At 56.1% G+C, this 13,246-nt stretch overlaps 5 protein-coding genes across 5 annotated transcripts; 3 read left to right on the top strand and 2 right to left on the bottom strand.

Moving 5' to 3' along the window:
- Nucleotides 1-175: 175 nt before the first annotated feature.
- Nucleotides 176-1,543, top strand: C8A04DRAFT_15423 (glycosyltransferase; the record flags this gene model as incomplete). Its single annotated transcript, XM_062778486.1, has 1 exon — nucleotides 176-1,543. One exon carries the CDS (start codon nucleotides 176-178, stop codon nucleotides 1,541-1,543), a length of 1,368 nt encoding a protein of 455 aa, XP_062633293.1.
- A 512-nt stretch (nucleotides 1,544-2,055) lies between these two features.
- On the top strand, nucleotides 2,056-3,209 carry C8A04DRAFT_32562 (uncharacterized protein; the record flags this gene model as incomplete). The annotated part of the gene is made up of 3 exons (XM_062782138.1): nucleotides 2,056-2,070; nucleotides 2,133-2,881; nucleotides 2,957-3,209. 3 exons carry the CDS (start codon nucleotides 2,056-2,058, stop codon nucleotides 3,207-3,209), a joined length of 1,017 nt encoding a protein of 338 aa, XP_062633292.1.
- Nucleotides 3,210-4,707: 1,498 nt separating this feature from the next.
- On the top strand, nucleotides 4,708-7,650 carry C8A04DRAFT_15429 (uncharacterized protein; the record flags this gene model as incomplete). Its single annotated transcript, XM_062778487.1, has 1 exon — nucleotides 4,708-7,650. The coding sequence occupies one exon, from the start codon at nucleotides 4,708-4,710 to the stop codon at nucleotides 7,648-7,650; it is 2,943 nt and encodes a 980-aa protein (XP_062633291.1).
- Nucleotides 7,651-8,576: 926 nt separating this feature from the next.
- C8A04DRAFT_40321 (glycoside hydrolase) lies at nucleotides 8,577-10,413 on the bottom strand (the record flags this gene model as incomplete). The annotated part of the gene is made up of 2 exons (XM_062784900.1): nucleotides 8,577-8,702; nucleotides 8,782-10,413. The coding sequence occupies 2 exons, from the start codon at nucleotides 10,411-10,413 to the stop codon at nucleotides 8,577-8,579; spliced, it is 1,758 nt and encodes a 585-aa protein (XP_062633290.1).
- Nucleotides 10,414-11,852: 1,439 nt separating this feature from the next.
- C8A04DRAFT_15421 (uncharacterized protein) lies at nucleotides 11,853-12,641 on the bottom strand (the record flags this gene model as incomplete). The annotated part of the gene is made up of 3 exons (XM_062778484.1): nucleotides 11,853-12,058; nucleotides 12,182-12,297; nucleotides 12,382-12,641. Coding segments are annotated over 3 exons (582 nt in total), but the record flags the coding sequence as incomplete, so codon positions are not given.
- Between the last annotated feature and the right edge of the window lie 605 nt (nucleotides 12,642-13,246).

Raw genomic sequence — 13,246 nt, 5'->3', positions numbered from 1 at the left:
AAATTCCATGATCAAGTCGACCCCAAACAGATAAAAGGAGATCTCTCCTCCTCATGTTGAGCACTACTCGGCATGCTCCTCGAGAGTAACTCCTCATCAACCGACTCCTAAGCATTGTCACCCATTTCTTCCATTTACTTCACGTGTAGAAGCCGAACACTGTCACCAGCTCACCATGGCGTCAACAAAGTCCAAGCCGATTGTAGTGGCCACAGCGTTTCCTGCCGCCGGCCACGCCGCCGGGTTGACCAAAATCTCCGCTTATCTAGTCCAGAACGGGTACACTGTCTATTTTATTACCGGCTCTGAACTGAAGCCCGGCATCGAGAAGACGGGCGCTCAGTTCATCGAAAACCCATGGGACTGGGAGAAGGTGCACGCCTCGCGGCCGGCCGATGCCGATGTGATGTGGGATTTGCGGCATCTTTTCGCCGATTCGACTCACGATTCCCACCGTGTGCTCAAGGACACGCTGGAGCGTGTCCGTCGAGAATATCCCGACCGCGAGGTTCTCCTGCTCCATGAGAGCCTTTCCTGCAGCCTCTCTCCTTTTGCATATGGCGCGCCCTTGCCCGAAGGATACACCTCATTCCCCAAAGTGATCAACTTTCATACCAGTATCAACATCACGGAGGACGGTAGCGTCCCTCCGTTTGGTCCCGGCATCCCCTACGACCCAACACCCGAGAACTTGGCTCTCTGGAAGCAGATGGCAGGGGGGTTCAAAGCCGTAACCGGATCTGTTGTTACCCATTGGGAGGGCATCCACAAGACTCTTGGTACCACTCGACCGATCACAGGCGGATTGTTCGACTTCATCTTCGACCTGGGCGATGTTACTGTCTTCGCTGCTAGCCCTAGCTTAGACTACCCCATGAGCAACCCATCCCCCAGGATGCGGTTCATCGGTGGCCTCCCCCTGCAGCGCCCGGACGCAAAGTTTGTCTATCCCACTTGGTGGCCAACCATCACAGCCAATGCAGCCCTTCCCGCCGGCTCTCCAGACAAGAAGAAGGTCGTCTTCGTCACCCAGGGAACTGCCCATCTGGACTACGATGATCTCCTCCTCCCAACCATCAAGACTCTTGGCGACCGCTCCGACCTCATCGTGGTTGCCACCCTCGGAGTCCGCGGAGCCACCCTCAAGACGAGCGACGGCGCTCCTGCACCCATCCCCGCCAACACCTTGGTCATCGACTACCTTGCCTACGATGCGTTGCTGCCCTACGCCGATGTCTTTGTCACCAACGCCGGCTACGGCGGCTTCATGCACGGCATCATGAACGGCGTACCCATGGTCCTGGCCGGCACAGTCGCTGACAAGGCCGAGGTGAGCGCGCGCGCCGAGTGGATCGGCGTTGGGGTCAACCTGCGGACGCAGAAAGCGACGGAGGAGGCGATCCGCGCGGCTGTGGAGAAGGTGCTTAGTGAAGAAGAAGGGCCCAAGTTTAAGGCGAAGGCATTGGAGCTGAAGAAGGAGAACGAGGACTTGGATTCCCTGAACGCCTTTGAGGGAATTATCGCGGAGTTGACGGGGAGGTAATAGTGGGTTTGAGGTCTTGGATTTATCGCGGGCAAGTTGGGTAATGGGCATCAATTGGGAAGAGAAATGGTGTCATTTAGAGCCTGATAGAAGACACTACCCCGTGTTAAAAATTCGGTAAAATATTTACGACTCAGACGTAAACCTGTGGTGCAGTGTAATTATGGTAATACAGACCTGACTCGGGCAGGTGATGGTGAACCGGAAATACAGACGTCATCTTAAATTGTATGTGACCGGCCATGTACATTCCACATCAATCATGTAAGTCCCAAAACTACCCAAAGGATTGTTGTTCAACCAACCAAGACGAGAAGACTGCTTAATTTGTGGCGAATATGCCCCCTCAGCTATCTGTTCAACATTTGAAGGCTTGTCTTAATCTTTCCCCAAAGCCATCGTCACAGGCACTCGGGACGGCGCCCCGCAGGTTTATACAGGAAGATAAATTAAACACAAGGAGAGGAATCTCAACAGGTTGTGTGTCTTTAGGGGTTACTTCGGAAACGACAATGCAAGGTATCAAGGTATATTACTGTCCAACTCATAATTCGCAGCGCGGTTGATATTAACTAACTGGCGCATCTAGAATACCATAGCGGAGAACCTCGGTGGACCAGCCACGGCCCTTGGCTCACACCAGTTTAAACTGGACGACTGCCCGGACCTTTCCGGGAAAGTAGCGCTCGTCACCGGAGGGAGCGAGGGCATCGGGTTTGGCGTCACTTACACGTTGCTGAAACACAACATCGCCAAACTGTACATTCTTTCTGTCTCTCAAGAAGTTGTCGACGGCGCCAAAAACGCCATTGCCCAGGAGCTCGGCCGCGACAAAGCCGACCGCACGTTCTGGAAACAATGTGACCTCTCCGACTGGCCACGAGTCAAGGCGGTCGCGGAGAGCATCCGACAGGATACTGACCGGCTCGACATCCTCGTGAACAATGCTGGGCGCGGCATTATGACACCTCAGCTCACCTCGTATGGCGTCGACCGGCACATGGCCGTCAACCACTTCGGCCCCACCATTCTGACTAGCCAGTTACTCCCGCTCATGAAGCAGACGGCACAAGCGTATGATACCGTAGTGCGCATCAGCAACCAAGCCAGCAACGCACACAACGCAGCACCGAAAGGGACACGATTTGCGAGCTTGGATGAGATCAACGCAGATATGGGTGCTAATGGACAGTATGGGCGGAGCAAGTTGGCCGGAATCTTGTCCGCGCGGTGGTTCGACCGGAAGGTGACGCGGAATGGATGGCCGAGGGTGTTGATGAATGCCACACACCCGGGATTTGTGAGCTCGAAGCAGAGCCGGGCGGATATCTTCGAGGCGTACGTACTATGCCCATCACCTTGTAGTGAATGTTGCTGGCTGTTCTTCTGCTGATTGATGATTGGGAGAGGCAGGTTCCCGCTCGGGGGGTACGCCATGTCCTACGGCTTGGAGCCGTTCAAGAAGGACCAATTTGAGGGCGCCGTGCCCACGGTCTTCGCCATTACCATGGCGGACCGTTCTGGCCAGTACATTTGCGCCCCGACCATACCGGAGCCAGGGACGGCCTTATCACAGAGCGAGGAACTGGCCGACCGTTTGATGGAATTGACGAGCAATGTTGTCAGGGAAAAGATGGGGAGTCAGGTTGGGGATCTTGTGTGGTAGTCAAAGTGAATCGGAAGCGTTGCAGAAAGTAAGCACATCACCGTCGAGCGCGGTTGAGTTTGGAGCTCCCCGTTACTTTCGTGGCGTTTCTCTGTTCCTCTGTTCCTCTCCCTCCGTCCCTCGTTTCACTCTCACGCTTTTTCTATTGACAAGCTGCAACGCCGACTGGCTGGTTAGCTTGACCGCCTCATGATGTGGAGTCCCGTGTGGTTTGCCTGCATGGCGCGGTGAGCTCAGGAGCTCAGGGCCAGTATTTGCCAACCAGATGCACTAGCGTGAGAGTTCCAGAGACAAAGCATGCTTGTACGAGTTCCAATTCTGCCAGATTGAGAGAACGCTGCAAAAGAAGCCGCAACGACCCAGTGGGCCAACTCGATGTTCCATGGTCCCAGCGTCCCGGCGTGTTGCGTCCCTTTCAGGAAATGGTGGGATTGTCAGCAATTGACAAAAGGCCAAGGGGTCAGTGAATGGACCACCTGCGGGGTAAAAACGGCGCAGACAGAATTGCCGAAATCTGCCTTTATAACGTACTTTAGGAACTGTTTGGAATGCCCACTCCTTTGTCTTTATGGATCGCCTTTTGCTGTTGAGAATGTGAGGTGAAGATTTCCGCCTGGCGGGAGACTCACTCGGGTTGGAACCAAAAAGGCAAACAAGTGTGTTGAATACCCCTTGTTTTTGCATGCTCCACGGTTGATGGTCCCTGAAATGTTGGGTGAGCTTGGTTGCATCCAAGCCAATCCCGGGACGATGGGTGCGGGTGACGGGGCTGTTGATTGGCAGTCACTCCATTCCTTGTGAGGCGCGGCCTTGTGAGAGGCTGGGATGACAAAAAAAGCAGAGAAGAATTGGATTTGGGGGTGCAGTCGGAAGAAGGAAAGAAACCATTACGGTCGAAGTCGATAAGAGGTCAAAGCTTAGATTTTTTTTAAAAAATGGTAAAGACCACCCAATATGGCACTTCACAAGAGTAGGAGGTAGTTTGCATTCCATGGAAAAGACTCAACTTGGTTCTAGAATCCCCCACTGTTAAGGTTATGTGGTTCTGGTGGTTGTTCTGGTCTTGTACCTTGCTGCAGAGGCTGGACCCAGCGAAGATGCTGCCCCACTCACACTTCCTGCTGCCTCCCGCGGGCACTAGCCTGATCGGGTGCACAGGCCCACTGTTCCACTGAAGCTCAGCAGGAGTTCCTGGATGTTCCTGCAAGCACTTTGGCTCCTGCTTCCCACCTCATGCCGGGCACGCCCTAAACTCAAACCAAACCACGCGACGGGATGCCAGCCTCTATTCGTAACGACTTTTTGGCCCTCCCTTCCATTGCAGAGAGCGGTCAGACCCTAAATATTCACCATCATTTTTTTCCCGACCCTTTTCCTTTTCCAATTCTCTGGGTCGGAGCCCTCATCACATTTTCCGACTTTGCACGACCAGCCTTTGTCCGACCAATCTCCTATATTCTCCCCGCAGACCACATCCTGGGAGTCCGGGACTCACAAAATGGAGAGCTACGGGCCTCCTCAGCTGAGGAGCAGCAGCGCATCCAACAAACCTCACCGAATCAACACAGAACATGACCCATCATCGTCACCAGCCTCCGCAATATCTCCCCTCCTCCTCGAGCGACTCCAGCGATCACGGAAGATCGAGAGCGATAGAATGTCCTCCCAATCGAGCGCTGACAAGCTATCTTCCTCGGCTGGCTCACGACATGTGCGAAGCCCGTCCCCGAGCAACAGCTACCGTCCGAGTTCCGGCGAGGCAAAGAAGGGTCTGGGCGTCAAGGAGATGGAACAGACCCTGTCTACATTGCACAAGCAGAACTTCGACCTGAAGCTGGAGCTTTACCACCGACGGGAGAAGCAGGCCGCCCTCGAGGAGAGGATGGAAACTTTGGAGCGTGAGCTCAAAGAAAGGGACCAATTGAACGATTCCCTGGTACATGAGCTCGAGAAACGGGACAAGGCCGTCGAGGAGGCCATCGACATGATTGTCACGTTAGAGAAGAGGGTTGAGCAGCTCCTGCTAGAGCGGAAGATGGTGCAGCAAGTGGAAACAGATGACACCGCATACCCCCGGATCGCTTCGCCCGTCAATACCCCGACTCCGAAGCAGATGCGATTGGACCCCGGTGACGCCAAGACACCCGTCCGGATGCCGAGTTTCGTTTCGGAGCGCAGCGAGAACGCTGATAACCTGAGAGAAGTCTACTTGGGTGCCATTGCAGGTGAGAGCGCGTTGCACCTGCCACGACTCGCCGAAGACACGCCAGAGACCACCCGTGTCGACCCCAGGCTAGCTAGCCCCGCGCTGAGTGACCTCAGCGAGAGCTCCTTCGTCAGCGTATATGGCCGGACTCATACCGTGGACGTTTCCTCGCCACCGAGAGGTTACAGCCCTTGGCCTTGGGAAGGCGATTCATCCAGAACCCCGGCCCCGATTGATTCGCCGACGAAAGTGAGAACATCCACACCATCCAACCAACAGCGCGCCAATAGTTCACGAACCGCGAGTGGCCCGTACCACAGCATTGTTGGGATGCTCGAACCGGTGTCTTCTCCGCTCCAGCGAGTGGAGAGACTGGGTTCAACGCCAACGCCCATGAGAGCTTCATCGGGAACACCCACTGGAGCGAAACAGCATTCGCCGTCCGTTCGTCCGCAGTCTTCCCACAACAGGCCGAAGTCGAAAAAGGAGAAACGAGAGGCACTTGAGAAGGTCCTCACGCAAGTGCAGTTCAGTAGCCCCCAGACATTGCCGCCAACGCCCGACACATTGTCCACCAGCACGCTGCCTCAGAACGACAGCCCACCAAGGGATCGTCAGTACGCCGAGAACGGCCGCAGCTTTTTGTCTTTGACTGGAACCAACACGTCAAGGGCCTCGGGTCAACACGAGCCCAAGCCGCCTTCCCGCGCTGGCCAGACCGATACGCCCACTCTGCATCCCACTTTGGCTCTGGTTGGTGGGCGCGTTCGCGACGACAGTACGCCGGGTGGAGATGGCTTAAAGTTCCGGGCCCATCATCGAAGGGTATCGACAACGTCAAGCGTGGATACCTGGCTCCGCGAAAGCATGAAGCCAGAGGATACGGACGGCTTGGATCCCATGAGCTCGGCATCCCAAGCGGATACAGACCCTGTTGACGAGCGTCTCTCGCCCGATCTCTTTTCTTTCCCACCGTCCTCCAAGGCTGGCTGGGCTGCGGATGCCATGTTTGGAGCCCTTGCAGGGAAGGGTTACAAAGGGTATTCCCCGACAACAGCGTCCATCCCGGCGGACACGGAGACCGTTGAGATCTATACCCCCCCACTTCCTCGTTCGGGAGTTCCCAATGGTGGAAGGATGACCCCGGTACGCGGAACGGTCGCTCCACCGGTTCCCCCGCCCAACCGGCGCTCCAGCTTATTCGCCCGGACTGGTGTGGCCGCTGCAGATGTCTCGCCTGGAACGGAAGGCATCTCGCAGCCGTCGTCGTCGTCGCGTGCTGGCCCATCCAGCTCGCCATACACACCGTATACGAATGGCAGCAACACACCCGCCACGGCAGGACGCAGCAGTAGGTCGCGGAGTAACAGCACCGATGCCCGTTCGTCGCCCGCGCCTCGCCATCATTCGACCGAGCTTGGCCTGAAACAAGACCGAGCCATGACCGTCCCGCCAAAGCAGCTCCAGGCCCCCCCTCCTGCGGCCCCGATGCCCCCTCGGCAGCACAACTCGCAGGACTCCCCATCGTCTCAGCCTCTTCCTGGCAAACAGCAGCGGCACTATCCGCCCCCGGCGCAGTCTTCTCGGCCCCGCTCCCGCGGCCTCAACAGTTTTTTCCGTCGCTCGATTTCAGGCTCAGGCGGGCCCGCCTCGGCTGGTGATCTCCCTGCTCCCCCTGCTAGTGCCCCGCCGACGGAAACGGCTTTCCGACCTCCCCCGCCGCAGGGACAGGCCGCGAGGAACGGCTCTGGTTCGACATCCATGAGCATCGGCATGCCGTCGTGGGTGCGGCGCGGTTCGGTGGGCGATGAAGAGCGGACCGGTGCAACACCGCCACCGATTTTGAGGAGCAAAGCTGGCGGTGTTATGGAGGACTCGCCCGGGTACGGACATCGGGGCACTGGGGCGACAGAGGAGGAAGATTTAGATGGTGGTGTTGCCCTGGAGAACGGCGCCGGCACGCATTATGGACTCAGCACCGAGGTGCCGAGCACGGGTGTGAACAACGGCAGTGGTGGTGCTCCTGTGGCCACACCCCCCGCGAAGAAATCGACATCCCGCCGATCATGGGGTGGAAGTAACGGCAGCGTCTTGCCTCCGGGGATTGAGAACCCTGAAATGGGGGGTGCTTCGCTTGCGAACAGCAGCACCAGCAGCGGCGGTGGTGGTGGTGGTAAGAGGAAGTGGCTCGGCCTGGGACGAGTGAGCAGTTTGCGGAACCGCGGCGGGGCGTAGAACGTCCGGCGGAGGCTGTTTTCGGCAAAGTAGTAGCTTGGCTGGCCGGGTTCTTTTCTACTGCTCTTTTCTCGAACTCTGTTATTTCTTTAATTTCCTTCTTCTTCTCACTTTCTTTCCTTCTCGTATCAAGGCGTGGAAAAGGCATGTTTGGGGCTGCGCGTTTGTCAATTTTTATGTAATTACATGTTTGGCTGGCGTGACTCTGGCGGTGACAAACAAAATTATGAACTGGGTGGCGTGGTGTTTGTTTGGGTGTGACTTGGGATGCCCGGAGTTCACGTTGGGGTGTCAAGATGGCGCGGTGGCTTGCTTTTATTCTTCCAGCTTTTCTTTTGTGAACTGGAGTTTGTGCTGGGGCTTGAGTCTGGCTGCACTTGGCTTGGAGTTTGACCGTAGGGTGGCATATTAGTTGCTGAGACGACTACTACTTTATTTCTCCTTTAGCCGGAGACAAATACCAATCTTATGGCTAAACAAGCTTTTACTAGTGTTCTATGAGGTCTATGTGATGTTGCGATGGGTGGTGGCTGGACAATCGACGACACTCCATTTGTTAATTGTGGCTGTTCTATGTTCGACCGGAAGGGTCGGGCCCCAAAGTAAACCAGGTGGGCAATAGGGGGACTTGGACCGACAGAATAAGGTACCGAAGGTAGGTGGATAGGGAGAAACTCCAACTGTGATTCAAGTTTCAGGCGCCGTGCTGGCATACCTGCCGCTAAAAAAAGTATCTCCCTCCGTTCTGGTAATTTTTCTCCCCATCCTCGCACAACCCTTCAAAAAGGCTGCTAATCATGGGTATAAGCAGTTTATATACATTTCAAGTGATTCATGAGCGGGGCCTCGCCCCTCGTGTCATGACTTTTGTGCCAAAAGGCCCGGTGTCTGTTGGGTTTACAAGATTACATCAAACTGCGGCAGGTTTAGGCAGGCTTAGCTCGTCGCAAGGGGTGGGCCTCGGTGTTTAGGACGTAGTCATCGAGGCTGATGAGATCCGGTGGCGAGAAGATGAGGTAAAAGTATTTGAGCGTTTCGGCGAGCCAGAAGCTCTGCAAGAGGGGAGTGAGCAGGGGTTCATATCACTGTGACACTGGGAAGAAGTAGAATGGAGGAGGGAGCTTGGCTTACCTCCATGGAATCAGACTTCGCCGGTGCTCCATGTGTCGTGACGTCGGCAATCGCCGAGTTGGCCAGAGGGGTCTCGGTGGCTTTCATAATGGCCTGGAACATGCGCCAGGCAAAGTCGCGGTATTCCTCCTTCCCGGTCATGCGATACATCAGGAAGATGCTCTCGATAGCTTCCGGGCGGAGAATGTAACGCGTGTCACGGGCTGTCTTGAAGCCCTTGGGGAGTTTGGTGTTGCCTTCTTTCTTCCACCGCTTCTCATTCCAGGGGCATGGTCCATCAATGGATTCACATTCGATCATGGTGAAAATCTCAGGCATCAGGCCGGTGGGGAAGACACTGTAGGCCCACGAACAACCGCGCGCAAGCCGCTCGCCGAGGTCGACGTAGTCTGGGATATCGTACAATTTGCCTCCGAGCCCAAACATGCCGCCTGCAAAGCATGACAAGTGTTGACCCTCGGCAATATGATCGATACCATTCTCGTGGACAACCGCGTCACCAGCGAACAAAACGCCCTGGCCCTCGGCATCATTATCGGGGACCATGGGCCGAAAGAGCATGTGCTGTTTGGCTGTCTTCATGGCCGCACGGTACATTTTCTCGTAGCCCGGTAGCTGTCCACCCAACAACGCCGTCATCTTCGGCAGGTATTCGTACAGCGAGTCAGCAAGCGCGCCGAGGGTGAAGCCGCCCTCGCGGTCGACGCTCTGTTCACGGAAATTGATCAGTTTCGGCCAGATGCCCGGCAGCTGGGATTCGCTCTGCGTGCGTTCAAGGAAATCGGTAATCCGGGCAATGGCGTCATAGAACTTGGGGTCGCCCGTGAGCAGGGACAGACGGGTGAACTCGAGCGAGAGCGAGCACGGGCTGGCTGAAGGGTCGTTCGTGCCCGCGACTTGGCGGCCGTCTCGGGCGTCCTGGAAGTTGAACCAGAATCCCGGCATGCGGTTGGGCGTGTCAAAGCCCATGTACAGCATGTTGCCTAGCTCGGTCGCCTTTTCAAGGAGCGCAGGCTCATGGCTGAGATCGTAGGCGCTCAGCAAGCCGGCAAGATGGCGAATGGTGGTCTCAAACATATTCGCCGCAGTGTCGGACGTATGGGCCCAGTCCAGCTGGGCAGCGGCAGCGGCAGCCTCGTAGAATTCGTCTTTGAGTTCCATTATCCAGAGTGTGTCGAGGGCATCCACGAGAGTCGCCGCCCAGCCACCAAATGTAGTCTTCCCTCCACCACTCACAGGGGCTAACTCATCCCGCAGCCATGCCTCCTTCTTGTAGCTCTTCCAGCTCTTGACAAATGCCGCTCGCACAGCTTGCTGTCGTGCGTGGGTCGTGGTATCGTGGATATAACCCGTGAAGGCATGTTGCACGGGGGGCAGCTGCTTTGGAGAGCCCGTGGGCAGCGTGTGTGTCAGTGAGACGGGGTACCGCTGGGCCACGGTGGTCCAGTCGAAGCCGCTAGCTTTGAAGCGGACCTGTGGCCGGTCGGAGCCTGAAGGGGTGTTGCCGTCTGCGTGGTCGCGCCCGTTCGAGTCGAAGCCGAAGTGTGGTCGGGCCGGTCGCAGCAGTAGCATCAAGGCTGTGAAGACCGCGGCGATGGCGATTACTCGCCCGAGGCGTCGGTCGAGGGCCATGGTGCGGCGTATCCTTCCGGGCACGAAGCAGAACGGCCAGTTTCTGCCGTAGGCCGACATCTTATCCGGGTTGCGACGAGGGCGTGCGCGGCATGGGTGGCATGGAAAACGGCGTCGCAGGTCGTCCAAGCTCGTTAGCCATGGCCATTCCAAGTCGCGATGGGACGGAAGTGTGGCTTGTGTGGGTCGTTATCCCCGCTGAAGCTGATGCAGATTGCCCTGCAGGGCGCTGTCGGAAACCGGTTCGCCAATGTTGAAAAGGTGGGTGAGCAACAGTTTGCAACGGGCGACCGCCCCACTTGGATGGTGCTTGCAGTGGATCTTTGCCTCTCTCAGCACGCGAAACGTGGCCCGCCCAACCCCTGAAACTCTGTTCCAGCCCAGGCGAAGGACTGCTGCGTGTTGAAACATCACGTCAGTTTATTTTTTGCTCTCCTATTGTGTTTTTTAGTTGATCACAGTTTGACTTTTCCCCCAACTTATCGTCCTTGATGAATAGGTCAAGTAGATGGAACAGTGCTGAGCTACTCCGGAAACCATACTGGTAGATACCCACGAGTGACGCTTACAAGAATACCTAGGTTTGACGATAAAGTGAAGATACCGGAGCTATCATGTCTTTCCCGTTCCACTAAGATCTTTTCCGAATGCAAAGTACCTAATAACATAAACCTTGAGGCCAAGGACAAACAAGCGCTGGGAGACTGCAAAACAACTCGGCATATACGATCTATCATGTTTGGTTCTAGAGTACGTATGTGTGCAGTCTTGGCCGAGCCATGGTAGAATTTGTACGGAATTTATTGAGATACTGATATGTACAAGCCTGATCAGTCCATATACACCTCACGATCACCCATCAAAGAACCATCCCACTCCTATCATCTCCCAAGCAATCCGGTCCAGCCGATATTCCATACATCCCAGCTTCTGTTCTAGTCCTCTTCCCGTTTCTTCCCACCACGCAGGTTGACGACTGGAGGGACAGGGGGAGGTCGGTCACGTTGTTGGTTGGAACTCGACGCCGTGGCAATTCGTCTCGCTGGCTTCCGCGGCGCCGCGTTTTTGGTTGTCGGCGATTGCGGGGAGGGACCTTGGGGTGTGTCGGAAAAGGTCAAGGTGCGAAGTTTCGAGGTTAGAGACCTGGGCTTATCCGCAGTCCCTTCCGACTTTGGGGCGTTGGAGGGTGGGTTGGGCGGTGCTCTTTCCCGCCTTACGCCGCTTCCACTAGCCTCGGTGTTGTTGCTCCTGGTTGTCGTCGTCGTTGTTGTGTTTGTCGTCGCCCTTGGGGTCGATGTCGACGCGCCCGCGGTCGTTGGGGCGAAGCTGATGGAGGAGGGGTTTCTGATCCTCGGGCCAGCTCGGCCACTCGCAGCATTCCCCCGGGTCCCGGAACCCTCGCCGTTCGGGTTCTGCCTGTTGTTGTCAGTTTGAGCAGCTGGGCGAGCTGGCTCTGGAGCAGGCGTGTCGTCGAGCTTCAATGCGTACGCAACGGTTGCGACGCTTTTGGGATTATGCTCCTCAACTTCCTCGAGAAGTTCCATCCGTTGAGCTCGCGGGATCGCATCGGCCATTTCCCGGACGGCGTTTCTGTAGCGCTTGTCGGTGCACACAAACCGCAAGTCGGTGTAATCGCCGTCAAAGTCTCGCCCGTACGACCGGAATTTGGCCTTTACGAGCGGCCCAACCGAGAAGAAACGGACGGGCATTTTGGTGCGCCCACCGATTTCGATGAGTTCGGTAGCAGCCATTAGGTCTTCTGGCATACCGTGACCCTCCGCGCGCTGCCATTTGAGGTCAATCTGTACCTGCTGGCGCCCGACGAGGACAAAAATACGCGCTACGCCGCTGACCCAGGCCGTCTTGCTCTTGGGACGAGTGATGCTATTTCATTACCAAATCCGTCAGCTAGGTTGATTACTTTGGGGTAGAAGCATTCGTAATAGTCCAGGGTTTCCAGCCGCTTACCGGTTGTCACCCGACAGGAGCCCGAGTGTTGCTTCCAAGCTCCTATTCTTGCTAACAGCCACATCCACATCCTGGGTTGCTCGACCGGAGCCACGCACGCAGAAGTTCAAGCCCCCCATAACTCCATAGGCTAGATGCGCATCATGGAAGTGTGCGGCGATGATTTGGAGCGCAGCCTCTTGCTGCGGGCCGGTGGCGGCCTCGGCCAGTTCCTCGAGCTCGTCCAAGTCCTCCGGGGGGTAGTACTTGCAGCCGGACATTGTGAGGGAGTGTTGCAATGAATCGTGTAAGTGGACTGGGAGGTATTATAGACCGGAATAAATCAGAATATACCGAGTGCCAGCTCGGAGGCGAATTACTGAGGACGGAGGATGCTGGTGATGTTCGGCTTCTCGAGTAACACAGAATAACGGGCCAAGCATTCTAACCTTATACAAGATTCCTTAATTATCTACATCAAGGTTTTACCTACCTCTAACGGCCCGAATATCGCCTCCTCCAGCGTGACTCCACGCGGTCAAACCACCATGCATAATACTCCGTGATCGTCTCCCGCAACAGAATCAACGGATGAACTCAGCGTTTGACAACCAGCCACGGGAACCGGCGCGGCCAGCATATCATCGACCGGTGCCCAGACACTCAACTCGTTGCAGTAAAAGAAAAGACCTGCTCCGTCCCTTCCTCGGGCTGCAGGATTCAAGCTTAAGAGGCTTCCCCTCATCCTCCCGACCGCCTCAAATAAGATCCTTGTCACGGAATTGGTCTTATCGATGGTCTCGTCTACTTTCACTCGCCCGTCAGCACTGCCGTGATAGGTCACACGCATGGGCAAATCATGACGCTGGGGAGACGAAGGAGCGTG

This window comes from Dichotomopilus funicola (assembly GCF_033296635.1).
Source record: "Dichotomopilus funicola strain CBS 141.50 unplaced genomic scaffold C8A04scaffold_92, whole genome shotgun sequence".
Classification (NCBI taxonomy): Eukaryota; Fungi; Ascomycota; class Sordariomycetes; order Sordariales; family Chaetomiaceae; genus Dichotomopilus; species Dichotomopilus funicola.
This window is presented reverse-complemented; position numbering and strand designations above follow the sequence as displayed.